General features: G+C 43.1%; 1 protein-coding gene across 1 annotated transcript in view; it reads left to right on the plus strand.

Moving 5' to 3' along the window:
• Positions 1-1,104: 1,104 nt before the first annotated feature.
• Positions 1,105-26,298, plus strand: part of JAG1 (jagged canonical Notch ligand 1) — a 35,742-nt gene continuing 10,548 nt past the window's right edge. The window contains exons 1-9 of the mRNA XM_067565298.1: positions 1,105-1,518; positions 2,402-2,707; positions 13,423-13,474; positions 18,901-19,155; positions 20,374-20,434; positions 23,946-24,076; positions 24,333-24,452; positions 24,966-25,079; positions 25,649-25,762. Coding sequence (XP_067421399.1) covers positions 1,336-1,518; positions 2,402-2,707; positions 13,423-13,474; positions 18,901-19,155; positions 20,374-20,434; positions 23,946-24,076; positions 24,333-24,452; positions 24,966-25,079; positions 25,649-25,762 — 1,336 coding nt within the window. The 5' untranslated portion in view covers positions 1,105-1,335. The remainder of the gene's footprint in view (positions 1,519-2,401; positions 2,708-13,422; positions 13,475-18,900; positions 19,156-20,373; positions 20,435-23,945; positions 24,077-24,332; positions 24,453-24,965; positions 25,080-25,648; positions 25,763-26,298) is intronic.

Genomic DNA, 26,298 nt, shown 5'->3' on the forward strand with positions numbered 1-26,298 from the left:
GGGGATGCAGCCAGCCAGCCAGCGAGGAGGGAGCACTGCCCCCTGCACCGTGACACGCCCCCCCGCGATGGATGCGCTGCGCTGCGCTGCCGGGGGGCTAGGACCAGCTTGTCCCTCCAGCGCAAGGCTCCCCCTTGGGCGAGGCTCCTCCGTTCACAGACACCCCACGACGGCCCTGAGCGGGGTCGGGGGTGGGGGGCTGCCCCCTGAGCAGGGGCTCCTCCTGTCCGCCCTGCGATCGCTCATTGCAAATGGAGGAGGGGGGTATTTCGGTCAGGCTGGGGTTTGCTAGACACACCCGCTTGGAGGCTTGTAATAACCAGACTGGGCTGGGGGGGAGGGGAAGGGGGCAGACACGTGTGTGGCGCCTCCTGCCCCTCACCCTGACTGGATCGTCGGGGGTGCGCGGCCAGGGAAGGGGGGTAGGCCGACTGCAATCGCTTCACTGCTCCCCGGGCTGGTGCTGACTAAGGTCTCCCGGTGGCTCCGACGCCTAACCCCAGGGAGCTGGCCTCCGCACCCCTCGTCTGCGTCCACACGCGGCTCTGCACGGCCGGTGGGCGCTTTGCATTGACTTTCGCCCGCCCCGCGCCGTGCTACGCCCGGAAAAGCGTTCATTAACCTCCCCAGTTCCCCCACAGCGGTTCCCAGCTGAGCAGCCTCTAGCCTGCGCGGACGCCCTGGCTGGCTGCAGGCCCCGTGCCTATGGGGCGCTTGTGCCTCTTCTCTGTCTCCTTTAGCTAGTAGCTAAGCCCCGTTCCCTCCGCCCCCGCTTGCCAGCCATTGCTCTCACCTGCTGCAAGCAAGCAGCAAACCTCCCACCCCGACCCCTGCTGCTGCTGTGTGTGTGTGTCTCTCTCTCTCTCTCACACACACACACACACTCACACTCCTCCCCCAGGGAACCAGGCGGTGTCGCTCCCCCGCCCTCCTCATGCATATTAATAGAGACGCATGCGCTGGCCGCGGCTTCTCCCCTCCTGCAGCCGCGGGATAGATGAAGCAGAGGCAGCCCGCGCGCGTGGGGCTCCCAGTCCCAGACGGGCTCGCAGCTCCCTCTCTCTGTGCGCGGCGTCGCATGTGCCTGGCGGGGCGGAGGAGGGGGGCGGCGGCGGGGGAGGGGGGCTGAGCGGGGCTGCCCCTGAATCCGGCGGCAAGTGATTGGAAAGAAAGAAAAGGCTCCTGAATAATCGCCCTCGAAAAGAAAAGAAAAGAAAAGAAAAGGCGAGGGCGGCCGGAGCCCGCGAGGAATAAAAGGAGGCTGGGCTGCTTTGCATTGGAGAGCAGGGCGCTATTGAGGCGCCTGTGAAAAGTGCTGTTGTTTTCCACTCGTGCATGCTCCAATCGGGGGAGTATATTAGAGTCGGGCACCGGCAGCGGCAGCAGCAGCTAGTCTCGCAGGGAGCCAGCAGCAGCAGCAGCGGCGTCCAGCCAGGCGGCATGCACTTACCGAGGCGACCCGCCCTCGCCCGGCGTTCCCTGGCCCTCCTCGTCGCCTTGCTATGTCTGCGGGCAAAGGTACGTGCCGGCGACCGCTCTGGGGTCTGGGTCTGCACTTAGCTCAGCTGTCCCCCCCCCCCCTCTTAGCCAGGCTTCCTTGCGCTCGCTCATTTCTTGGCACGGTGGCGTGGGGGGTGATCCTCCTTCAGCAATTGTAGCGATTTCACTAGCTCGCCTGGCACAAGCGCGCGCCCCTCTTAAGAGAAGCGACTTTGCAAAACGCAAATAAAAGGAAAATCCTTGCAGCGCGAGCAATAGGCGAGGGCTGCAGACCAGGTCTTTTCTGAGTCCTGTAGTGAGATTTAATTGATCGCTTGGGAGAGGGCGGGCGAGAGGGGAATCCGTCCTTTGGCGTGGCTTAATTGCTGCAGTTTTCTGGTTTCGTTTGTAAAAACCTTAATTGGAGCAAGTGGTTCCTGGAAGGTTTTTTTTTAAAGTAACGCTAATTGCGGAGTCTTTCAGCGACTCCTCTTCAAGATTTCAGTGCGTCTGTGCTGACCAAAGTGGGATACGTTTTTAAATCTCAAGTTTACCCCAGAGATGGCACCTGATTTTTATTTCCCTATTTTACATATGTCACACACACACACAGAGACACTCCCCTGATTTAGTTTTACTTCCAAAGACTTTAAAGCCAATATGCTTAAGCGGGCTAGTTCCTACAGGGGTTCCCTTTGCTGCAGGAGTCTGGCTGCAAGACTCGATTCTCATGCGCTCCTGGCTAGTTTTAAGATGTAAGTTTGGAGCTTCTCTGTGTTGGTAACTCTTTAAAAACAAAAACACCCCCCCCCCTCCGTTTGGGAATGAATTCCTCGTGCCTGCGCTCTCTTGTTACAGCCGCGCAAAGAAACAAACCACCCCAGTGATCACTTTCTCTCCGTCCCTTCCTTGGGATTAACAGGTGACTCGTGCATCCGGACAGTTCGAACTGGAGATCTTATCCATGCAAAACGTGAATGGTGAATTGCAAAATGGGAATTGCTGTGATGGCACCCGAAACCCAGGGGATAGAAAGTGCACCAAAGACGAGTGTGATACTTATTTTAAAGTTTGCCTGAAGGAGTACCAGTCCCGGGTCTCTGCTGGGGGCCCTTGCAGCTTCGGAGCCGGATCTACTCCTGTCATCGGAGGAAATACCTTTAGTTTAAAATACAACCGGAATAACGAAAGGAACCGGATTGTTCTCCCTTTCAGCTTTGCCTGGCCGGTGAGTCAATACTATACTCTGTGTGCGTGTGCGCGCGCGGGGAGGGGGCGGGGGGAGGTTACAAGGTGCTCTGCATGCAAACATATTCCTCTGAGTTGTAATGGGTATGGGGACTTGTGAAGTTAGTGTGGGATCCTGTCTTAGGAGTGGGGGAAGTGGATCTTGCCTTTACAAAGAGAAAGAGAACGTGCTAACCAAAGCCTGTTGGTACCTTACAAATCCGACCATCTGCGAGGCAGCTCTAGATGGGTCAGGGAAGCAAACCCAGTATCTGCACTTTACAGCACCACTAAGGCTCTTGAGAGTTATAAGGTCAGAAGTTCACTCTTTTTTTCTCCTTTGCCAGTTAAGGCTTGTGCAGCTGCCAAAAGAGCAGATGGGGGCTAGGGGTTGTACAATGATCCCATGTGAAAAGTGTGTGTCATGGCTGGCTCCCTTCCCTGGGAGTGTTTGGGGAAGCTGCCTTTTTTTCCCCAAGGGGAATCATTACAGGCCTGGGTGTTGATGGAAGCTGCTGCTGCTATTCGCAAACTAGCTGCCAGCTTCCCAGGGAATCTTGTTATGGACTTCTAGGCACTTGCAGACTCCAGAAGCTAAATAAAGACAAAAGCTTGGGCTTAACTTTCCACCTTGGTACATTGGACTCCCTCCCTCCACACCCCCATCGCTGGCTAGCTGGCTCCATGTTTCTCCTTTCCCAGTACCCCTCCCTCTCCCAACAGCTGTGTTTGCAAACTCAGTGGCAGGGCAGAGACCACAAGGAGGTGGGGCCCAAGGCCATGTGCTTTCCTAGAGCTGTTCTGTTAGACCTCTGGCAAAGCCTCAGCTCTGAGAGTGGGGAGGGAACAGGAGCGAACTTCATTTCTGATGGTGCAATGCACATGTTAAAGTGGTGTTGGCTCTTACTGGGAAGCTTCAATGTGATCAGTTCTCCAAATCGGTCATGCAACTGCTGCATAGAGTACAACAGCTCTCTGTAAAACACCCCTTCTTTTGTTAGGTACCTGTAATGTATATTCCAGCTGTATTATGGTCACCTAAACTGGCTAAGATTTTCAAAGCTGGGTGCCTGAGTTTAGGCTCCCCCCAAAAACCTAGATCACTTGTAACTTTTTCCCCAGGGAGGAGCCGAGCAAATGTAGTTTCAGTGGGCCATCTGAGTGTTCAGCATTTCTGAATGTCAGGTTCTTCTAACCTCGGTGCCTAAATATGGCTTTAGGAGTCTGACCGTAGGCACCTAGGCTTCCTTGTAAGAAAAGAAAGTAAAGTGCTCTTAACTGCATGCTGGGAGAGGAGGGAATGGCATTTCCCATTCCCAGCTGCTGCCCTTTGCTAGTGAGGCTGAAGTGTGTGCAGGGTTTCCACCCCCTCCCAACCTTGGTCTTTCTGCATGGGATAAGGACCAAAGGAGTAGGAGTCTCTGGATCACCATCTTAGTTCCGCCCCCTTATCTTTTCCCGCAATTGTGTTGCAAGCAGTGACTCCATAATCTCAAAACAGGCAGCTAGCCATGTGTTCTGAAAATGTCCTGTGCTGCCTCCTACCTGCCTTTAGTGAGAGTCAGGTTGTGATTTATTTTTCCCCCTTTCCTCAAGAACTGCAGGGGCAGGAGGGTGATCTCAAGCTTGTTCTGAAGGAGATAGCATTACAAAGTACAATAGTATAGTTTGCACAAGTATTCTGTGTTGGAAGTGTAAGCCCTATTTTTTAATTGATAACCATTTTATCTCCTTTCAAGCATGCCATCAAAAGGATAAAGGGTTTTGTAAAAATCTGTGGTATTTGAAGCACTGCCAGTGGCTGTAGTGCTTCTGTTCTGGGCTCTAACATTTTCACAAAGTGCTGGTTCATCTAGGATGGTTTTTAATCTTGCTTTTTAAAAAAAAAATTCCTCAAGTGTGTTGAATCTTTAAGATCATTGGTAACTTGTTCACAAAAGTGCAAAAATTGAAGACATTAAAAAAAACTAACAAACAATCCTCACATATTAGCTGGTCTCCACTTAGTGAAAGAATTGTTTCCATTGTCCTGTTAGCTGGATCTAATCAAGCCATGGAATCCCAGGATAGCAGCAAAACTTTCTGTGCACCATCTCCTCTTCAAATTCTTTGGATGGTGTGAGGTTAGAAGCTCTGATTTCTATGCTGGAACTTCGTAATAAAATGTTTTATACCCACTTACAGAAAACAAGCTTTTGTAAGATGGAGGTGACCACCCATTTGTTCACTTCTTATCTAACCTGCTTTCACTTCCCCTGGGAGATGGGGGTTTATACTAGCCATTGTGATTCTTAAAGCATTTGAACAAAAGAATATTTAGTGTGGCAAAGCTCTTGTTTGCATTAAAATTAGATAAAACCATTTCAAGGGACCCTACATTTTTTTTAAAGATATGAACAGAATATGAATAATTCTTAATGTGGTGCTAATATGACTCTGAAACTGAAAGTCCTGTCCAATTCAATTACCACATTTTAAGCTTACTTTAAACACTATTTTCTCAGTATCTTAAGTGTGAGGACAAAAGTTTTTCTTGGAACAGTTTATCAGATCTAGATTTGACTTGTGTAACTAAATTAAGAATTCCATTAAAGGGCAATAGCAGGCAGCACTGTGTTAATCATATTGCCAAGTGGCAATTCGTAGTAACCTCTGAATATGCATCAGTTCTGTTATCCTTCTGTTTGAGGAAGGGCTTTTCTTGGACATTCCTGCTTTAGTGAGTAACATCAAGAAGCCTTGTTGCCTTGACTACACTTTTTTGACATCTTTTTCCCATGCCAAACTGCTTCCATGTGCCTTGTGTTGAAAACAGTAAAGACATTTTTATATCAGTAAAGATTTTTATGCACTAGGCAGGATAACAAAAAAAATCAAAGTTGGCTCTGATCACTTTAATTGTTAGACTCTGTTCCTACAACTAATCTAGGTTTGAAGCGCTGGAACTCTGCTTCTAATAACATTGCACAATTTGCTGTTGTGTAGGTTTTGATATGTACCCATGTGAGTAATGGGTGTGGAGATGGTGGGCTGTAAATTCATTAAGTGATTGGAGGTTTGAATAAGTTGCTAGGAAACAGGGCAACGGACCAGCATGAAGGAAATAAAGAGTGTATCCAGAAAGCTGCACCTGCAGCAGTAAGCAAAAGAATACAGCAAATTGCAATTCCTCTTTAAAAATACAACTGGTACTTTATCTAAAATGCACAATTCATGTTAAGGCATTAGGAACTTCCTTCATAACTTTGAACATCCATTAAACCTATAGGGAAGTTTCAAAACAAAAGCTTCCATGTTCCCTATGTTAAAGTTTGTCTTTGCGGGTTATTGAGCATAATTCTGCTGTCATTAACAGTCCAAATTCAAAAGGATTAATTTAGAATCAGTTTTAAGAATAACATTTTAAAAATCTCATTCTTTTAAAGGAGCCCTGCATTCGTTCAGCAAAGTTGAACACTAATTTTGTATTTATGCAAAGAGATCTCTTGGGATCCATTGAGGCTGTAAATCCAAAATTTGGTCAAAGGTGAAAGTTGGCAGCCTCTGTGGAATGCATAACACAGCTTTCAAACTGCTTGTTTATCCTGAGAAATTAAATTGTGATCCTTGTGATCATTTAATATTGGGACAGTTGTGTCAAGGCATGAAGGATCTGAGGTGCAAAAACATCTGAAGTGCTTCACTACAAAATTTAAAGAAAACAATTTTTGGATTTCCTTTGTTTTTTACCTTGGGCTAAGAAAATGCTAGCTGGCTCTTTTTATCAACAAAACTTGTGCCTGTTCCTGAAGATTTGAAAAGAGCTGTCTTTTTTTTTTTTTTTTTTTTTTTTTTTTTGACAAGATACTTCCAAAACATTAGTCTGTGCCTGATCTAATTTAATAACATTTGATCTATTGAGAGAGGTACTATCAGACTTCTCATTCAGCCAATACCATATTATTACCAGTAGTTCAGAAATCCATAAGATTTAGGGTTTTTCCTCCTCCAATTAACTTCTTGAAATTGGCAATAGCAAACTCCAGATGTGTTAAGATTGCCAGGTAAGTCCTGCTCCAGTCAATCTATGTAATTGTATGAGAAGGACAGAACAGATGTGTGTGACATCAAAATGCCTAATTTTAGGTAGTGCCCCTGTCCAGGGAATAATATATCAACACTGGAACATGTGTGCCACTTGAGTTATTGGTAAACAATGTTTCCCTCCTCTGAGGTTCCCTGCAATGGGTTTGAATGGGGATTGTTGTTCAAAATGGAGTGTGTATATTGAATGACATTCTGGGACAGAACTAGTGTCCAAATTTAAACTCTTCCCTAAGAATGTAGAGGAATGATGCATTTTTGAAAGATGCATCTTGCACTCCTAATGGTTCCTTCTTTGGAGTCTTTCGTTCCAGTCAGTGTTGGATTTCACCTTCAATGTGACTCAATTTTATTACAGTTCCAGTAGCCATAGTCAGTCTATAAGTAAATTGGTCTCTCCTCTCCTCCTCTCCTCTCCTCCCCCCCCCCACCCCCCCAAAACTGTTTTTTGTATGCAGGTACTTTTAGTTTATTCTTGATTAAATAAAGGCCTGCTTCAGCTGACTTCAGTGGGAGCTGAACTGGGCCCAGGGTAGCTCTCCTTAAAGCTTATATCAAAGCTTTTTTAGACATCATATACGTGGCACTGTCATTTCATCATTTAGGTAGCTGGAAGTCTGAATGCCTGAATTTGTATTGCGTAAGACTGATAACTTTTGGGTCAGTTTTCCTCAGGTTAATTAAACATTCTGTCCTTTTTTCATTATGGACTGAAGAGTAGAGTGTAAGTACACTAATTCTTACAACTATTAATGCTGATGATGCAGCTCATAACATGAGCTGCTGCTACTCAGTCTCTAGACTAGAGATTTGTTTTTAATAAAAACTAAATACAGGTTTTCCAGTTTCAGTCCAGTAGTCTAAAAGTTCTATGGCACCTGTAGACTTCATCTACAGTTAATACTTTAAAAAAAAAAAAAGGCTGGGAACAGGATTGGTCTTAACCTTGAATTCACACTTAGACCCTCTCTGCCAGTGATTCTACACTCTTAGTAAATGCTACTCAGACCAGTAACCTAGGTGGGGAAAGATGTCAAAATAAACCAGAGTGGTGTTAGTGTCACTGCATGGAACTCATGATTCCCTGGTCACTGTTCTACAGCGTCAATTACATTCATTACTGTTGTAGCGCATGGAAGAAACTGTAAAATGTGGATAGAAGTGGTTAAAGTGGTTTGTAAATAGTCATACATTCAGATTCCTTTACCAGCTCAGCCCAGTTTTTATGCACTTAGGTAATAAGTAGAAAGGCCTCTTGTTCAGGCTTGCTCTGTGTGAACCTGACTGTTTTGCTTGGCTGGCTACTAGGTATTTTCTCTATTAACCTTGCCACCCTTTTGTAACTGGTGCATTTAATTAGCACAGGGATGCTTTAAACAGGTAGGGAGAAAGACAAGAATAGTGGGTAATCTTATTGGGGAAGGTTTAAAGTGACCATTGACATCTTGGCCTACTTACTGTTTTTTTTGGTGACAAGTGGGAGCTTTGTGAGAAAATAACCTTGTAATCAGATAAGGCACTGATTAAAATGCTATTGTAATATTCTGCACCCTGCAGCTGAGATCCTTTCCCACCCCCCAACCTGAAGTCTGTTAAAACTGAGATGCCATAGTTCTTTTTAAAAAAAAATCTTTTTCTGGCGCATTGTTTGGTTAGTGCATTCTAGTTCTGTGATTAGAATACATTGTAGTCCGGCCACCCAGACGGAGGCATTGACTGCTAATATTAATCAGGAACAATAGTGTGGCCATACTGACTGCGGCGAGGATTACAGGACATAATAGGGCCTATCCAAAAATAATGCTAATACAGGACAAGCAACAGGAAGCAGCAGTAGACTCAGCAGAGCTCGGCTCCCAGACAAACCATGGACTGACTTCACACAATGGCAACTTCAGCACATTATGAATTCACAGGATACTCGTTATTCTAGCAGGCTTGCCAGATCAGAGATCAGCCTGGCTTATTGGATGCAGCACACATAGTTTGGATAGCGGTAATTTTGTGTCCTTCATCGTTTGGCAGGAGAGGGACAGCTGTATCACAGAGACGTTCTTGACTTCAGTTACTGGCTTGGCTTCTGCTGTCGAGAGAGAGAGGGAGGCTCCTGGCAGCTGCTGATGCAACTACATTTGTTTGTACGTCCCATCCTTAATGTGGCAATGAAGTGTTTACCTTCGTCAGCAGAACCGAGACAGTGCAACATGCTTTGCACTATCAAGAAGGTGTTTTTAAAAAAAAAAAAAAAAAAAATTGTATTATCCCATGGGCACATTGTGATTGGTCCTCAGATCTGCTGCACAGCATGTAAAGTCTGTTCATACAACCTTTTGACGTTCTTGAAGGCTATGGGAGGTGAGATTGCTGCCTATATAAACAAAACCTGAGGGGTGTGCAAATGGCAACATGGGTACACAGGGTGAAACTGGTGGGGTTATGTTTTATGTAGGGAGGCCCAGCAAGGCACTTGCCAGCTATGTTGTGTTTAGCGAAGGATAAAAGTCTCTCTCCTCTTCTCCTTTTCCTTCTCCTGCTCAAGTGTTCATTCAGTGAGATATGGCAAACCAGCCATCTTCATTTGTTGGCAGAGCAGCTCTTCAAAGCTGGAGCGGGAGCCAACAGACTGGCCCTGTGGGATCTGATGCTTGTGTGGTGTCATCTTGACTCCATGTCGTCATGTGGTGATGCAGCACTGCAAGGAGAACTTTGCTGAGCATGCTGAAGAAGTGGTTTTGTGACTCTTTATTGTGGCTAGCTGTAAATCTGTTCCCTGCTGTCTATCTGTCTGTCTCTCATCGGCCCCCTGGGGGTTTTGAAATGTTCCTCGTTCTCCCTTCCTCTCTTCCCTGCCACACCCTCTTTCTAGCTACTGGGCGGAGTTGCAGCAGCTCTCAGCTCAGTCTCCTATACTAGCGTGGCGTGCTTAGTGGCTGGCAAGCTGCCTGAGACCCAGGCAGAGCGAGAGAGGAGCTGCAAGTCAGACTTGTCTCCACATGTGGCTGCCAGGGCCCAGGTTGAGCATTGCTGTGGTTAACCTGATTTCCCTGTTTGACAGAAGAGAAGCATGTACAAAAGTCAAAATAGGGACTTCCCATTGCTCTCTGCTCCGCATGTGAAATGCTGAATTGACAGGTGTCCTGGATGGTTGAACCTCCTAGGACAGGAGAAGTGACCAGTCACCACCCCAAAAGGGGTGATATCCATTCACAAATGACAATGAAATTCCTCTGCAGCTCTGTCCCATTGAATCAATGTTCTTCAACATGTGGGGGGGTCAAGATTCCCAAGGGTCTAGTGTCTTTTTTGTGGGCAAGGGGGGAGGGGTTCAATTGGAGACCTTTTTAAAGGAGCTTGCGTTTTCCTTGCAGACAGCACTCAGCATCTGCCTGCTGAAAATCTGGTCTCTTCAAGCAGTCTCAATTTGGGCCCCTGAAATTTAGTCCACTGTGAAAACATTGGCACCTATTTCTTCCGAAGGCTTCTCGGCTTTTTTTTTTTTTTTTTAAACACCTCCTGGAATATGCATCCATTGTGGACATGATTTAATAAAATACTGAATAACCTGAAAAGAGGCAACACCCTCACAAGGGACCATCAATGACCAATTTAAAGAGTCACGAAAGTTCTTCCTGGGTTATGTCCTCTATAGTTCAAGAATAAATATCCTGATGCTGGCTTAGAACTGCTCTCAGGGTTCTCAAAACACTTCAGTTTCATGTTGGTATCTAACCAACCCTCCACAAATGTATTTAGTATTCAGTGCTCCCTATTCTACCTAGCATAAGCCCAGCTATTTTAACCATATCATAAGCCTAACTATTAACTATTCCAGAGCTTTAGGTAAACTCATTCAGATGGGACCATGATGATGTATTTGTAACATGTTCTTGGTTTTGATTAAACCATGAAAGTGTGAACATTCTGCAAACTAGCTTGAAAGTTCCTTTCAAGTCAGCTTTGGTCTCATGCTAGAATCTTTGCCTTCTGGTCAAGATCAGTTTTACAGTGGCTAATTGGGTGTGACTCCATCATAGTTTATTGCCGATTTGCTGCCTAGTACCTTGCTTTGATGGAATAAGGTGTGTGATGTGGAATTCTTGTGTCTGGATGTATATTTATTCAGAGATGTGCAGAGGTCAGTTGTGGGCATGGGAAAAATTAAGCCTCCATGCTATGAGTAGTCATTCCTAAGATATCTTAATCATTGATCTGTAAAGTGGGAATGATGGGCACCCTTTAAAATATTCTAACATCTCAACTGTGTGTTTGGGATGGTCAGATTAAAGCAATAATCAGGTTGAATCCAAGGGGTTTTACTAGGTTTTGGTTTTTAAAAGTTGTTTTTAAATATCTAGTTGATAAAGCATAAATATTTGTGCTCAAGGAAGCTTGTCTGTCACTGTTAACGCTGTTAATAAGGGCACAACCAACTGGATGAAATGTCTGTCCCTCCTAATCATGAAATGTGGTTTTCTTTAGCTAATTTTTTTCTGTAAGAATACTTGCAAGGGTAGTTTTTTTTTTTTATTTTTTGCTGCCCTGTTACTAAGTATGTGTTATTTTAAATGGAACCCTGTATTTTTGTTGAAAAGTGGTTACACAGGTATGTGGCAACAGTAGCACTTAAAGCAGAGATTCTGCCTTTCCTTTCCTCCAGGGTGGATTGTGTTGGTAAACAAGCCTAAGGACTATGCAGGAACTGTTGCTATGAGTTTATAGGTAACATCTTCCAAAACAATTATGCAAGGCCAAAAGGAAAACATCCTTCATTTTATTGAAGTAGTGCAAGTTGTTATAATTTATTTTTTTTCCAAGCTTGCTGTAACATGTCATCATCTCTATGTTGGGCTTGGAGGTGGTGTAATTAAACCAAGGAGGGAAGGTGATGGCAGCCATGTCACAAGTGAAATGTATATTTAATTATGTCTCAGGAATTTTTACCTCTGACTTGTGTGGGAAAAACATTCTAAGCTGTTTCAGAACATTTCTTCGGGGTTCCCTCCAAGTTGCAAGGCTTGTCCCAGAATAGTAACGAATAATGTGTAACTTTATTGATGAAATATTAACCCAAAACGGTTAGGACCGTTCTATACCCCTGCTTGGAAGGCTGAGCACTTGTCTTGGCTTGCCCAGCTTTGCTTACTTTTTCAAAGCATTTTCCCACAGTTATCAGTGAACGAAATGGAATCCGAGTCTGCTTTGAATATGAAACGTATTTAGGCAAGATTCCAAGCTAGTGTCCATCACAAACTAGATTTTCATTCAAAGGCTGCATGCTGTGTCCAGTCGTGAGAAATTAGTTTGCTTTGACTTTTTGGAGGGGGGAGGTGGAGAAAGGGGAGTTTAAGATGTACATGCACCTTGCAGCTATATTATTTTATTAAACGTGACTTGTTTTCGGTAACGCATTTAACTGCTGCTTTAACAGTTTAACATGTTTAATTGCTGCATGTGACTCTTTACAAATGGACTGATACCTACTGCTGGCAGTACAACTGAGTGTTGAAAATAAACCACATTACTCACAACTGCTCTTGCACTTGATTCTAATTTGTGCATCACTTTTTCACACACCCTCCCCAATAAGGGTTATACTGACATCTGTGTAAATCACACACCACCTTTGTCTTGTTTCCTTTTTTCTAAATGCTTCTAAATCCTTTTGACTCTTTAAAAATCTGTCTATAAGCCTAGATGTTTTTGGTAACATGACAGTTATTAGAGAATACAGGATCAGGCTAGAACATAGCAAAACAAAGGTGGAGAAGGTCCTAATGACTTTTGTTCCTGACTCAGATTTGAAGATAAAGGGAGTTTAGATGTAGTACCTGGCATACTTCCAGCCGGAAGCAGTCTCTTTGGTTAGTGGATGCTTATGATGATGGTTATTAGTGGAATGCTAGAGACCTGATTGGCAGATTAGTCGGTCTATAAATTTGACACTTAGGTGTGTAGTTCTTCTCCCACTTCTTAACTCATCCAAATAGCTTGATCCTTTGTTTTGCATAGCCTCTCCCGCCCCACCTCCTTCTAAGATTCATCAGTTCTTGCCTTAGTTACCTGATACTTGTGGGAGCAGTGATGGTCTAGCACAGACAAAGCTTTCAAAGAGGCGCTGAAAAGCAAAGCCCTCCAGAGACTGCACTGTGCAGGCCGAGCAGAATAATCTTTGCAACGCTCCTTGCTTTCAGGATGGAAAAACTGTCCAGATCTAAAACAAACAAAAAATGGAGAGTTTTAGTTACAAAAATTCTTAGTTAAGCAGCTGATCACTATATTCCTCCCCCACTGTGTGCAACTTTGCCAAACCTGCTAAATTCTAACTTACAGCATGGTGTCAAAAGCTGTACTTCCTGGTTAAGTACATAAGATGCATTAGTGATGACAAAGATGAGCAATCCAAGGTGAAAGGTCTCAAGTCAGACTGGATAAGGTGATTTAAGAGGTTACAAGAGGATCATGTTTGTCTGAAGTATAATCTGTTGCCTATTTATGTTTTAAATGGAGTTTAAAGTGAGATTTGATTTGATTTTTTTTTTTTACTTTTTTCTATCAGCTGCATATTAAAAGATGTTCGGGTTTTTTTTTTTTTAAAGGTTCTATTTGAGGTACTAATATATATTTGTTTTGCAGCGATCCTATACGTTGCTTGTTGAGGCATGGGATTACAGCAATGACACTGCTAGTAAGTATTTATTCCTTGATTTACTCCATTCAAAACTCCTCAACCAGCTCGGTGCTGAAAGACTTTTATGTTAACAGGACTAGTTTGTGACAAATTGAGGGTGGGATTTCCACTGGCAAAAGGGGGAGCCTTATGTGTGGTTCCAAAGCATCTTGCAGAAAGCAGAGAAGTCACACCAAGCAGGGGTCTGCCCATGCAGGTCAGACTGCAGGATCTGGGCCTGTGATAAGTAAGGACACGTGACAGTACAGGTTCGATCCGTTCCGGGAAGGGGAAAAATCCATGTGGCTATTAGGGATACCATTTTTAAAAGCACTTAAGTTTCATTTTTAAAAAATGACTTGGGTACCACGAATCTAAATCCTCTTGACTTTCAGTAAGATTTAAGCGCCAAAGTCACTTAAGCACTCTTGAAAACTTTTAACTCTAGGGTACACATTACTTATAAAAGCCATAGTCATTATCCAAATGATTTTAGAATGATGGGAAATAAGAAACTGGTGGCAGTACTTGTTTTTTCTGGGGAGGGGTAAGGGAGGTTATCTATCCAGGGATTTATATTCAGGAACTGAAAAATATGTAGCAGATACCACCTGATAAAGTTGGCTGAAACATGGGGGAGGCGGTCTGAGGGGGAGGGGAAGATCTTCCTCTGGAATGTCTTTGTTTGGTCAATTTCTTTGTGATCAGTTTTGGCTTTACATACCAGTCCGAGGAAGCCATAAACTGTCACTTGAGCGTGTAGACTTATATTTACATTGCAATATTCACTATCTAAAACTCCCACTAAGTTTGGGAGTTCAGGTTTGCCTCTCTTGGGGTTCTTGCTCTGAGTCCCTAAGACTCCCATGTGGTTGTTGATACAATAAGTAGTTGGCTTCAGACAAGGAATTTGGAACTGCAATAGCTCTGCCAAATGTTGTGAAGAAAATACTGGACCTTCTTCCCACCATCCTGATGTCTGCCCCCCCTTCTCACCCTCTAGAATGCTCTGAGCCCCACTTGAAGTTTGAAGATAGGAACTGCTGAAATCAACTGCTTGGGACTTGAATGAACTCCAGGCACTGCGTGGTATAGGGAACCACTGGTGCGTGTAAAGTGCTAAGGCCCTGATCTTTCAGTTAGTCTGTAAGAGCAAACCCCTGTGCCTATGTGGACCCCACTGAGGCGGGTGCATGGGCACAGGGCATCTGCACAGATCAGATTGCAGGGACAGGGCTTCATTTTATAAGCAGTTCCATTAGTTCCACAAAATAAAAAGCTCACAAATGACAAAACTCATGAAAACTGCCAATAAATGACCCCCAGGCTTTCCTTTCCAGTCTGCTATGACTCATGACAATATGATAGAGCAGCGCATATGATTTCAGGTCCAAGACCACCAATCAGAATCTTTTACAGCCTTGGTTGCACAAACTTTATGGAGCAAGGGAAATATCCATAGGTATTGAATGGAAGAGGTCTGCATTTAAAATGAAAGTAGCTTTTTTTTACAGTAATATCCCAGACTGAACCATCTCTACTATTATTAGAGCTCATCTTTTTTTTCATGAAACTGACTTTCCAAAGCTTCACAATGAATCCTTTCTTTGCTGTAATGTTCTGGAAGCAAAATTGTCTTCAGACAAAACTGCCTCATGTATTTTTCTCAATAGCATGTTTGACCCAGTGCAGCCTTGGTCTTGCATCTGTTCCTGATTAAACTTTCTCTCAATAGCCTCACCATTGTATATTTTTAATTGGGACATCTAAGTGACCATACCACACAAACACTTCCTCCTTCCTGGAGCTTCTCCACCTTGCTGACCGTAGACTCGCCCTTATGTAGAGGAGATCCTTATAGGATTTTTAATAGGGAATGATGAGCTTTCTATAAAATTCTTAAATTTTATAGGCTTCTAGAGTGTTTCCTATGAAACCCTAATGGTTTAATCCCATTAAATTCTATTGGGCTTCTTTTTTAAGGGCTGTTGGAAAAGGAGGGCATAGTATCTGTGTGTCCCAGATACCACTCTAGCAGGGTTTGTTGTTTTTAATGGCATATGGAGCCACTTGATGGAAATCTGGTCACTTTAAAAAAAAAACAAAAAAAAACCCAAACCCTAAATTGATCTTTTCCCTTCTGTGTAGTCTTGTCTTCTCTGCCAACAGTTCCTCTCTTCCCTCTTGGCTGTATCCTACATAGCCCATAAGGTGAAATCTTGGCCTCATTGGGTATGTCTACATTGCAGTTAAAAACCGGCATCTGACCCATGCCAGCTAACTCAGGCTCCCAGGGCTTAAGGCTGTTTAATTGGAGTTAATTGTAGATGTTCAGGCTCAGGCTGAAGCCTGGGCTCTAAGACCTCACAAAGTGGGAGGCCACTGAAGGTCTAAACTGCAGTTAAACAGCCCCCTTAGCCTGATCACCTTAGCCTGAGTCAGCTGGCACGGGCCGGCTGCGGATTTTTAAATTGCGGTGTAGACAGACCCACTGAGATGCAAGGGAGTTTTACTTCCACGGGGTCAGGATTTAACCCAGAGGTTTTTTTTAGCTTTGTCCTTGTCTAGGTTCTGTCTCTCTGCTGCCGTCTACTTTGCTTCATAAGTAAAATAAACGGAGCTGACACGGCACCATAGGGTATGCCAAAGTGCTATGGTAGGTTACTAGTATCAGTTGCACATGAATCCAAGTCAAGCATAGGAGGCTTCAGCAGAAGGTAAATTAAACCAGAGCTGGAAGATGTCTGAGGCCAAGATTTCGAAAAATGACTAATCTGTTTGAGTGGCCAAAGACACCTTAAGGAAGCCTGGCTTATTCTGAGGGTGGGCTCTCAGCTGTTTCTGAAAATCAGGCCCCTACTAGGTATCTCAAGTTGGTCACCCAGAATTGCTTGTCACATTGAGAATTGTGACCTGAAAGTTTTTTAGAACTTTAGCTGTGCTACCAAATCAAAAAGAAACATCGCTAGTTCTGCAGCTTACCAAATGCTGCCTGAATCCTGCCTGCTCTCTGATGTTCAGAGCGGAGTACAAGTTTATAATATCGTCAAAGAGCTTCTCTTTTTCACGTCATCCACTTTCAGTTGGTTAATGTTTCCTCTAACCAGTGTTTAATTTGTAATGCAAGAGGTGCTGGGGCTCAAGTAATTTTTTTAGTTGCATAACTGATGTGGGAAGCCCAGAGGTGCCATGCTATGAACTGCCAAGCCTAGAGATGCCGGGGCTCAGCCCTGGCACAAATTAAGCCCTGCTTCTAACCTCTTTATTCAATCTTGGGATCCCAAGTTAGGTGGTGTCAAGGGAATTATGAAGATCAGTTTCTCTAGCCTGGCTGGCTTCATTCTTCTTCCTTACACTGTGTGCTGTTTTGGGATTGCTAATTATTAACCTTTAAACGATCTTTGTTGTGGCCTAGGAGGGGAAGGGTTGTGGCATCCTCTCCTGAAGCCTCCTAATTCTCCTCTGTGCTGACAGGTGGGATTTGGGAGAGTGTGATGAACGAATCTAAGGCATACCTCATTATGAAAATGCTTCTGCTCTGTGGGTGCTGGCTAATGGCGGGTGTTGACCGTGGTCACATAAGCCCATCAGGAATTGCATGTGCAGCTGTATTATTATGACCTGTATCCAAGAAAGAGACTTTAATGATAACCAAAAATCCCAGCCCCGGGCTCCTTTAATTGATGGTAAAATTCAGTGCACAAAAGGCCTGATCGAAAGCCCATTGCATTCATGGGAGAATAGACGTCGGGTTCAGCAGACAGTGGATAAAGGCCTCAAGAGCTAAGCAGCTTGAGTGAAACCAGTATAGTTAGAGCTTTGCAAAAACTGTGTAGAAAAGTCCTTAGGTACCTAAGTCAAAAAATGGGATTTAAGCTCCTAAATCACTTAAGTGCCTTTTACCCCATGTCTGTACCTAATGGGGAGGCTCCTATATTACAAATTAATCATAGTTATGAAAAATGAGTTGGGAGGAAAAGATTCTAAAACTGGAGAAACCACAAGGTAAATAAGAAGCTGGTGCCATTAACTCTAAAGTGTAAAAATGCAATAGACGCTGGACTCCTGAAATGCTTAAACACAGATCCACATGCTTCTCTGGTGGGATAGCAAATGCTTTGATTTATTTGGCTCTCTTCAACTAGAGATGAATTGTGAAGTTTTACACTGCTCTGAATAACCACCTTCTTATTTGGAAGTTTCTTCTGAAAGCTAAAAATTGGCTCTCATGAACACCTCTAAAGAAACTTAGAAAGAAAATAGCCCATTTGCCTTCTTCAGCTTTGTGAAACCGTTCTATGGGATTTCGAGCATGCCTTATGCTAAGTCCCAAATTTTTTTTTAATTGTTGAAAGAACAAGTAAATATTTTGATCCGTTTAAATTCTTAATACTTAAATGTGATAGTCCTTCAGATAGAGCATTCTAACATGTTACTGGCAATGTGCCCTTCTAGATAGAATTTTTCTGACTTTGGATTATGCTGCCATATACGGAAGTCTGGCTTGGTACTTATTTTTGTTTTTGCACTGAGTCTGCAAGGGTATTTTGGCTGTTTTATGATAAACTTTCACTCTGCAGTCAAGTGCTGCTAGCAGCAGGTCATAAGGTAGTGTCAGATAATTTAAGTCACAAGACCTGGACTACAAAGTGAAATACCACAGATATATACAATGTTCCGTGCTAATGTGAAATATTATTATTTCAGGCTGCAGTTTAGACAGTTGTAGGCTTCTAAAGCCAGAAGACTTTGCTGGAACTAAATGTCAAGTACAAAGTCTAAACTTTGTGGAATGCCCTTTAAGCAGAGAAGGGGAAATCTATACTATACATATAAAGCAATTTGAGAATTTGCTAAGAAACTAAGAATCTCAGTTAGGCTTGAATCTTTAGTGTCAGCTAACATCTAAAGAGCTAATTTGCACAGAATTTCCTGCCCAAAACTGAGTGAGATCACTTACACAAAATGTCACTATGTTCCTTCAATAGAAAACTTTCTACCAGCTTCCAGAAGTTTGCAAGCCTTTGGCATGTGTCTGTCCAATTTGAAAGGTTGCCTTATTAGGCTGTAGTATAATGGCCTGAGGTTTTCACAAATACTGTAACAGACAAAACAATACTAATAACTGAACAGCAGAGCAAAATGCATGATGCACCATGCTTAGATTCCTATGGTTCTTATTGGGAGTCCTAAGGGTGAGCTATTCAAAAGTGGTCAGCGCTGGCCTAGTTCGCCCTGACTTCAATCTGGTTTTTGTTCTGTACATAGTATATGCATTTCAGGTAGGCTTTGGGGCAACTCTTCCTTAATTTTGGATACAAAATTAAACAAAGCCAACGTAGAGCAGTCTCTAAAAATCCTGTTCGTGAGACTGACTGACTGACTTCCTCTCAGTTCAGATGGCCCAAAATGCGTTAACCTTCCCCTTCACTTCTGACTTCTAGATCATGATAGCATTATCGAAAAGGCATCCCACTCTGGTATGATCAATCCAAGCCGTCAGTGGCAGACTTTGAAACAAAATGCAGGCATTGCCCATTTTGAGTACCAGATCCGCGTGACTTGTGATGAGCATTACTATGGCTTTGGCTGCAACAAGTTTTGTCGACCAAGAGATGACTTCTTCGGCCACCATACTTGTGACCAGAATGGAAACAAGACTTGTCTGGAAGGCTGGATGGGGTCAGAATGCAGCAAAGGTTTGTAACTAATTTTGAAAGACATATACTGATGATGCCCTTGGATCGTTCCAAGGGCCTGGAGCATGTAATTTCTAGTCTGCTCTTCAATGGCCTACTAACATCAGCCCAGTTCCTAGAGGATAACTATCCACACCATCACAGCTCCCCGCTGGGGCCTTTGTTGGTCATCTTGGCAGAGAGGCTGAGGATTGATAGAACAGTCTTTATTCCTTGCACTCCAAGGATTGTCCAGTCTAGTTCAGGGTTAAAGTAGACTGGCTGGTCAGTGAACCACTGCTGCCTGTGTACCAATTATGTAGGTAATGGGTTTTATTCTGCAGGGCTTTCAATTCAATGGGTAGAGTTTTCAAAAGCGCCTAGCTGATTTGTGAAAACTTGACCCAGCATCTCTTTTGATCCCCATATCAATTCAAGAAGCACTGGAATATTAGCACATGTTCTTTCATTGAGTAACATTGATTATCCACATGAATAGCCTTGGGGTAAAAGCCTGGCCTCATTTTGAAGGCAGTGGGAGTTTTGCCGCTGGATTTAATGGGGTCAACATTTCCCTCTTGGGGCAGAACTTCTGTGGTGCTTCAAAACAAGAAGGAAGAAGAGATGTGTGGTAAAGCTGAATGAGCAAATAAAAAGCCTTTCAGATGCAGAGTTTCAGGTTGTCTGTTACAGGAGTGGATGTTGCTGAGTATGTTCTCAGTCCCTTTTAACAGTGTGAAGGAGAAATGCAGAACCCTGAATCGGAAGAATGGGCTGTTAGCAAAATGTGTTGATAAAATATACATGCAATTTCAATCTGCACTCAATGTGTGTGCACACGGGCATGGAAGAAAACATGATTACCAAGCCCAATTGCATTTTCGTAAGCGGGTGGGAGGAGAGGGCTCATCTCACCTGCGCATGCAGAAAGAGAAATTCTTGTAAAACATTGTGGTGTGCAACTTTCTTAGGCAAAACGGCTTCTCTTGGGTTGACACAAGTTCTTAAAACAGCATCATGTGGGATCCCTACTTACAGTTAGCTGTCTTGATGGATTTGCCATCCCAAGGTACCACCTACCTCTTTCTTTCCAGTAGAGTTGATACAAGAGACCTATTAAACCTTGGATTTGGTAGGATTACAATGCTGACTAGAGATTAAAACATTCCCACGAGTGTGAGAATATGGAAAATGGACAACATATTGATGCTTTTTTCTTTTATATACATTTTTTTGCAGCTATTTGCCGTCAGGGTTGTAGCCCCAAGCATGGTTCTTGCAAAATTCCAGGAGAATGCAGGTAAACAAAATAATTTTGCTAACAATCTGTAACAACTGATGCTGTGAATACTGTACCAGGGGAAAAAGTAGCCCAGGTATTTCAGACAAGGGCCTCTTTTTCATGCCAGTTGCACTGAGGAAAACTATAAATGCATCTGAGACTTCAAGAAAAAAGCTTTTTGTTCACATGTAAAATGGTAGCATTTATGAATTGAATGGGACAAAGAAACAAATTATGGTGACTGCTTCCTAATGAGCAGTAACTAATTGCAACTGTATAAATTGGTGCAAATTGTCTTTTAAAATGCACTTCTGATTATGGGCTTTTCTGCTAGCAGCTCTAAATACAGCATTGCTTTTCTTCCTTATTCTCCCACCCTGTCTCCAGCTTCTCTCCCATCAATAGCCAAAAGTCAAGCATTCTTTAGAATGGGATTAGTAAAATCTCTTGGTTCTTTGGCTTTTCTGAGCCGGGCTCTAAGTGCTGAGAGGTTAATAGCGGGGATGGAATCTTGTCAGCAGACACTGATGAATGCAGAATTTTGTTGCTGTGCTTTGAAGTCTATTCCGGTCTGGTCAAGAAACAATGAAAAGCAGAGCTTAGATATAACTGAACAATTTAACAATTAAATTTTTGGAATGTCTTGAATTATTTTTTGTATTAGTATTTACAGTATGGGGAGGTTTATTCCCTGATCAATGCAGAGTATTGAATATTTTAATGTCAACACTACTTAGACTAACTGTGTTTAGAAAGTTTAATTCCTTATGGTGCTCATCTAGTCTAGCAAGGGAATAGGGAACTGAAGTCTTATGTATGAAGTCATTTGGTCCTGTCACACACAGCATGTTCTATTCATCCTGCATGGCCATGGCTAAAAATGAAGATTGGCAAAATACAGAAGAGGTTAAAAGGAACAGAGAGCCATTTTCATCCCTTCCTAAAGGAAGGTTCAGAAAGCATAGGAAGGAAACCAAACAATGCTACCTGACGCCATGTGCGTCTTTTACTTTTTGTGGGGAGCCAGAGTGAGGCAAAAGAAATGACTCCAGCGGTTCTGATGTTTAACAGCATTGCTGTAAGCTGCTCCAGCGCCATAACACCAAATCAAGGTGCAGGGGCTGTCAGAGGAATCTGACTAGAAGTAACACTGACCCTTTAGAAGCAGGCCAGAATCTGAAAGGCTCAACGGATGCACACCACGGATTTGTGCTGCTGTAATTAGAATAAACGGGTCATGTAAGGGTTGCTGTCTCCTCACCAGAACAACAGGCTTTCTTTCCTGATTTTTAGGTCTTTCTCTTTCTAAGTCTCACCTCCTGCTTAATGCCCAGACATGCACTAGTGCTCTTATTTACTTAAGGTGCAACTTTCCCACACTTCATTTGCATAGTCTTAAAACAATGCTGCCCTTCTGGTGCTTTCAGATAACTTCTGCTTGCCAAGTGAGACTCCTATCTTTACAAGTGAACACAGAAATAAGATTTGATTTTTTTTTTCTCTGAAGTTTTGATGAGTCATGTAGTCTGTATGTAGCAAATGCAACAGAGTTTAAAAATAACATCCCAGCAGAGACTTCTCTGGGGTCTGCTGTAACAGATGACTTGCAAATACACTTAAAATATCCTTTTCTCCCTTTGAGAGTCAATCTTTTCAACACAGGACTGCCAACAAAACCAAACGTAGTCATGAATCATTATACAAGCAAAGGCACTTCACATTTCTCATGAGAAACTGCTCCCTGCATATTATTAAATGAGAATAATTTAATGGATTCCTGTTCTGGAATTAATAGAAGATTCCTGTAGCCCTTCTCTAGACTTCGTTGGATTTGGGCCTGTCCTGGCCTTAAGAATGGAAGTTGGATCTCTAGCTTCTTTAAAACATTCATTAATGTATCTTTTGTTTAAAAACCTTTCATCTTTCTTTAGTTAATGATTTGCCTCCTTGATTTCCTAGAAGGGAGTGAAGTCTGCAAAAGATGCAAATGTTTATAAAACTAAGGTGCAATCTTGCAAATATTGGGTATAAAGTTGCATGCATGTGATCAGTTGCATTGAATTCAATGGAATTTTGCAGGTTCAGATCCTAACTTGGATCTTATTGCATCCTTCCCATCTTCTGTAAATAGAAAAAGACTTTCCATGAGTCATTGGGGAAAGACTGTCTCACTCCTCTTCCCCCCCAATTTTGATGTCCTTTGGTCACAGAGAAACTTCTGCAAGTTGGACTATTTTTATTTTTCATACACATAAGAACATCAGGTGTTTCACATGGGCTTTGAACAGGCCGCTACTGAAATAGCAATGGAAAAAATTAATTAGGAAGATTTTTAGAAGGGGGAGTTAAACGTACCACTAACTTTGGGTGATGAGTCATCAGATATAGCCCTCTTGCTTTTCCTGTGAGATGGATTTACTGGTCAGAGAACAGCTTTTTTGAAAACTGAATGAAAGCCTACCTGATGGCTGCACAAGTGTTTATTTTCATAATTTAGTGATGGCTTCGTGCATAATTGCTGTTGATCACTTACCACCAGGACCATTACTGAAATACATTACTTTAGTAGACCCTTGACTTCCCACTTAAACCGCTTTAGTCTCATATGAATTAAAATATATTGTAAAATGTGATAAAGCTATTTAAAGTCTGAAATGCACTCACTGGGCATGTAATGCTTTAAGCAAATGTTTTACTAGTAAAGATTTCTTCTTCCTACTTTTTAAAAAATCAAACTAATCTGTAACTAGGTGAAGGTTAGTAATACCTGTAGATTTAAAACCTGTACTCTAGACAGTAGGTAAGACTAGTTTAGACCTGGATTCAGAGTCACTAGATATTTTTTTTTTTTTTAAAGTGTAAACACTTGCTCTGAAGTACATGGAAAGGGAGGTGGGCTTTTCTGTTTTGTTTTTGGACCAAACACCAAATGACGATGGGTTTTTTTAAAAATCTCATTATACTGCACATTACAGAACTTTGTGATAGAAGCCTTTTTATATGATCTAGCACATACTAAAGGTTACTTCCTGTAAGGCTGAGATCACTTGGTTAGTGCATTATGACTGCCTCGCAGTGGGCTTTGAGTTGGTGTTTATGGCTTGGCTGGTTTGTCTTCCTGCAAACGGTACAGCTAGAATGCCTGGAACCCCATGTTCATGAGGCTCTCCAGATAACCATTGTTTCCACTGCCTTTTTTTAACCGTATAATCCAGTCTGTCAAAGTCCAGCGATTGATTTGTTGCGCACACCCACCCTCTTTGCCTCATTTGTATGAGCCTCAGAATAGAGTATTATTGTGATGAATGGCCCTGTGCTGCTTCTCTCAGAACAGTTATTCTTTTGTGAGAAGGCTGGCTTTTGAGACCTTGGCAAAACTGCTAAAATGTTTGTTTACAAGAAACCATGAAACAAACCTTGAATGGCTCCCTCCCACCCCCCAAGTCTATCTTAAAACCTTGGAGCTCTGCAGTCACTTGTACTCTGAAAGTAATTCCAAGTTTTGTTGCTCTGCTCTGTTTTTATGAAGGTGTCAGTATGGATGGCAAGGCCAATACTGCGATAAGTGCATTCCGCACCCAGGATGTGTCCATGGCACTTGCACTGAACCATGGCAATGTCTCTGTGAAACCAACTGGGGTGGCCAGCTCTGTGACAAAGGTATGCTAATCTTGTAGGGAGCCAAGTGTCAAACTTGAATTTTAATGCTGTTGGATTTAGCGGAGAGAAAAAAAACCACCGCGTTTTCTGGATTCTTTCTTTTTGTCCTTTTGTGTTTCTCCCAGGCATCGGTTGTTAGCTTTCCTCTGTCCTGTCCTGCTTTTGTGCGTAGATCCGTTCTATAAACTATCTAGAGTAACGACACACACCCCTTCTTTGTTCAAACCTGGTGTTCTGGTGCTCATCTTCTTCACAGATCTTAACTACTGTGGGACTCACCCGCCTTGTTTGAATGGTGGTACCTGCAGCAACACTGGGCCTGACAAATATCAGTGTTCCTGCCCCGAGGGCTACTCAGGACAAAACTGCGAAATTGGTAAGTGCTTTGACACAGCTGGTAGCTGCAATCTGGCATTTAGGCTTCCTTTTGCATTTAGTGGTTATTTTGCACACCTTGTCTGGGAAGCTGGGATTTGTAATACTGTTACCAATGTTGGCAGAGTATATCTGGTAAGTTCCTGGCTCTCCGTTCTTCCATGGTGAATGCCTGGTATCGCCTTAATCAGACTCCTGCTAACTTTTGATGACTTCTGTAGTGATCTCTTATTAGGGAGTGCTGCGGTTGGTAGGAGATCTGACTTGGCTCTAACCCAAGCAGATATAAGTCACGGTATGTTGATCAAGTCAGCTTAGCATGAAAGATGATTTCCTGCTGGTTTGACACTGTGTGAAAGGCTGCTAATGAGAATAAGATACAGCGGTGTCTTGTGTTGGTGGTCCAGGCCTGGAAATCTGTAGAGGGCATGGGGTAAACGTCTCTAGTGGTGGTGGTTACTGGTAATATCATCGGGCTGTCCCAAAACTGATGTGGTTGTGTGTTTCGGTGCAGCGGAACACGCCTGCCTTTCTGATCCTTGTCACAACGGAGGAAGTTGCTTAGAAACCTCTACTGGATTTGACTGTGTGTGCACGCCTGGCTGGGCTGGACCAACGTGCACTCTTAGTAAGTTACTTTTAGGAATGAAAAAAGTAATAAGGGGTTATTTCTTCCTAACGCTTACTAAACTTACTTGTAACCATTGCATTTGTCCAGGAAACAAACCTGTGCTTTCATGAAGCTTGTTAATGCCTCTTGCAATTTTTGCATTGGTTTTTAACAGTCATTTCTACTGGTTGTACTGCCCTGGGGCTATTAGTAAATGCAGGAAAATAATTGGAACAACTTTGTGTCCTGAGATACATACAGTATGGAGTTTGACAGCTAATTACTATATTAACAGCTTGCCAAAACTTTGCCTCTAGAGCCTTCAGTAAATTCAATAGAGTAGGCTTGATTTTCATTTACTCTAGGCCCCTTCGTGCAGCTCTGAAGTAAATTAAAGGGATCTTCAGCTAAATGAGAATAAGGCCCAGAAACCTCAGGGAAAGCATGCTCTCCTCCCTCGTGGACAGATCATAGTGGTGGCAGCTGCTGCTGCTGTTGACTAACTCTATAAATGGGTTGCCATAGCTTTGGTATCTTGTGCAAAGCAAGCTACGTTTCTCCCTCCCATTCCTGCCCTTTATTTGCAGATATTGATGATTGTTCTCCAAATCCCTGTGGTCATGGAGGAACCTGCCAGGATCTCGTTGATGGGTTTAAGTGTATTTGCACACCTCAGTGGACTGGGAAAACGTGCCTGCTAGGTGAATATTGAATTGCTCTATTTCAGGCCTTTCTACAAAACTGCAACTGGAGAAAATGCACTAGCAGCTGTGATCTGGCAAACACTTAGGCACATGTTTCATTGTAAACATGAGGACATCCATGAAGTCAGTGTGCTTACTCATGTGTTTAAAGTTCAGCTTGTGCAGAAGTGTTTGCAGAATTGGAGATTTAGGACACTCTAAACTCGGATGGCTTCCTTGCATCATTTTACTGTTTGATGCACGCTGGTTATTGCAGAAAACAGTTAATTATCACAACTCAGCTACTAAAGCCTTATATAGGTACTTAAACTGCAGATGAACCAAGGTTTGTTTTTTATCTGCCCCCTCCTTATCCTCCCTTTGGCCTTGTGGGAAAGTTGCTGTATCTCTTCAGCCATGTCAACTCCTCCAGACCAAGGAGTTCACAGCTAGGTTCCAAAATGCGGAGGATCTCATGAAGAATGAGCTGTCTGCATTCTTTGTGCAACATACTAATCCTAGTGATGGAGCTGCAGTGCTCCTCCTAAATGCTT

This window comes from Emydura macquarii, unplaced genomic scaffold (genome assembly GCF_026122565.2).
Source record: "Emydura macquarii macquarii isolate MOO-44397 ecotype Brisbane River unplaced genomic scaffold, CSIRO-AGI_Emac_v2 contig_2676, whole genome shotgun sequence".
NCBI classification, from domain to species: Eukaryota; Metazoa; Chordata; order Testudines; family Chelidae; genus Emydura; species Emydura macquarii.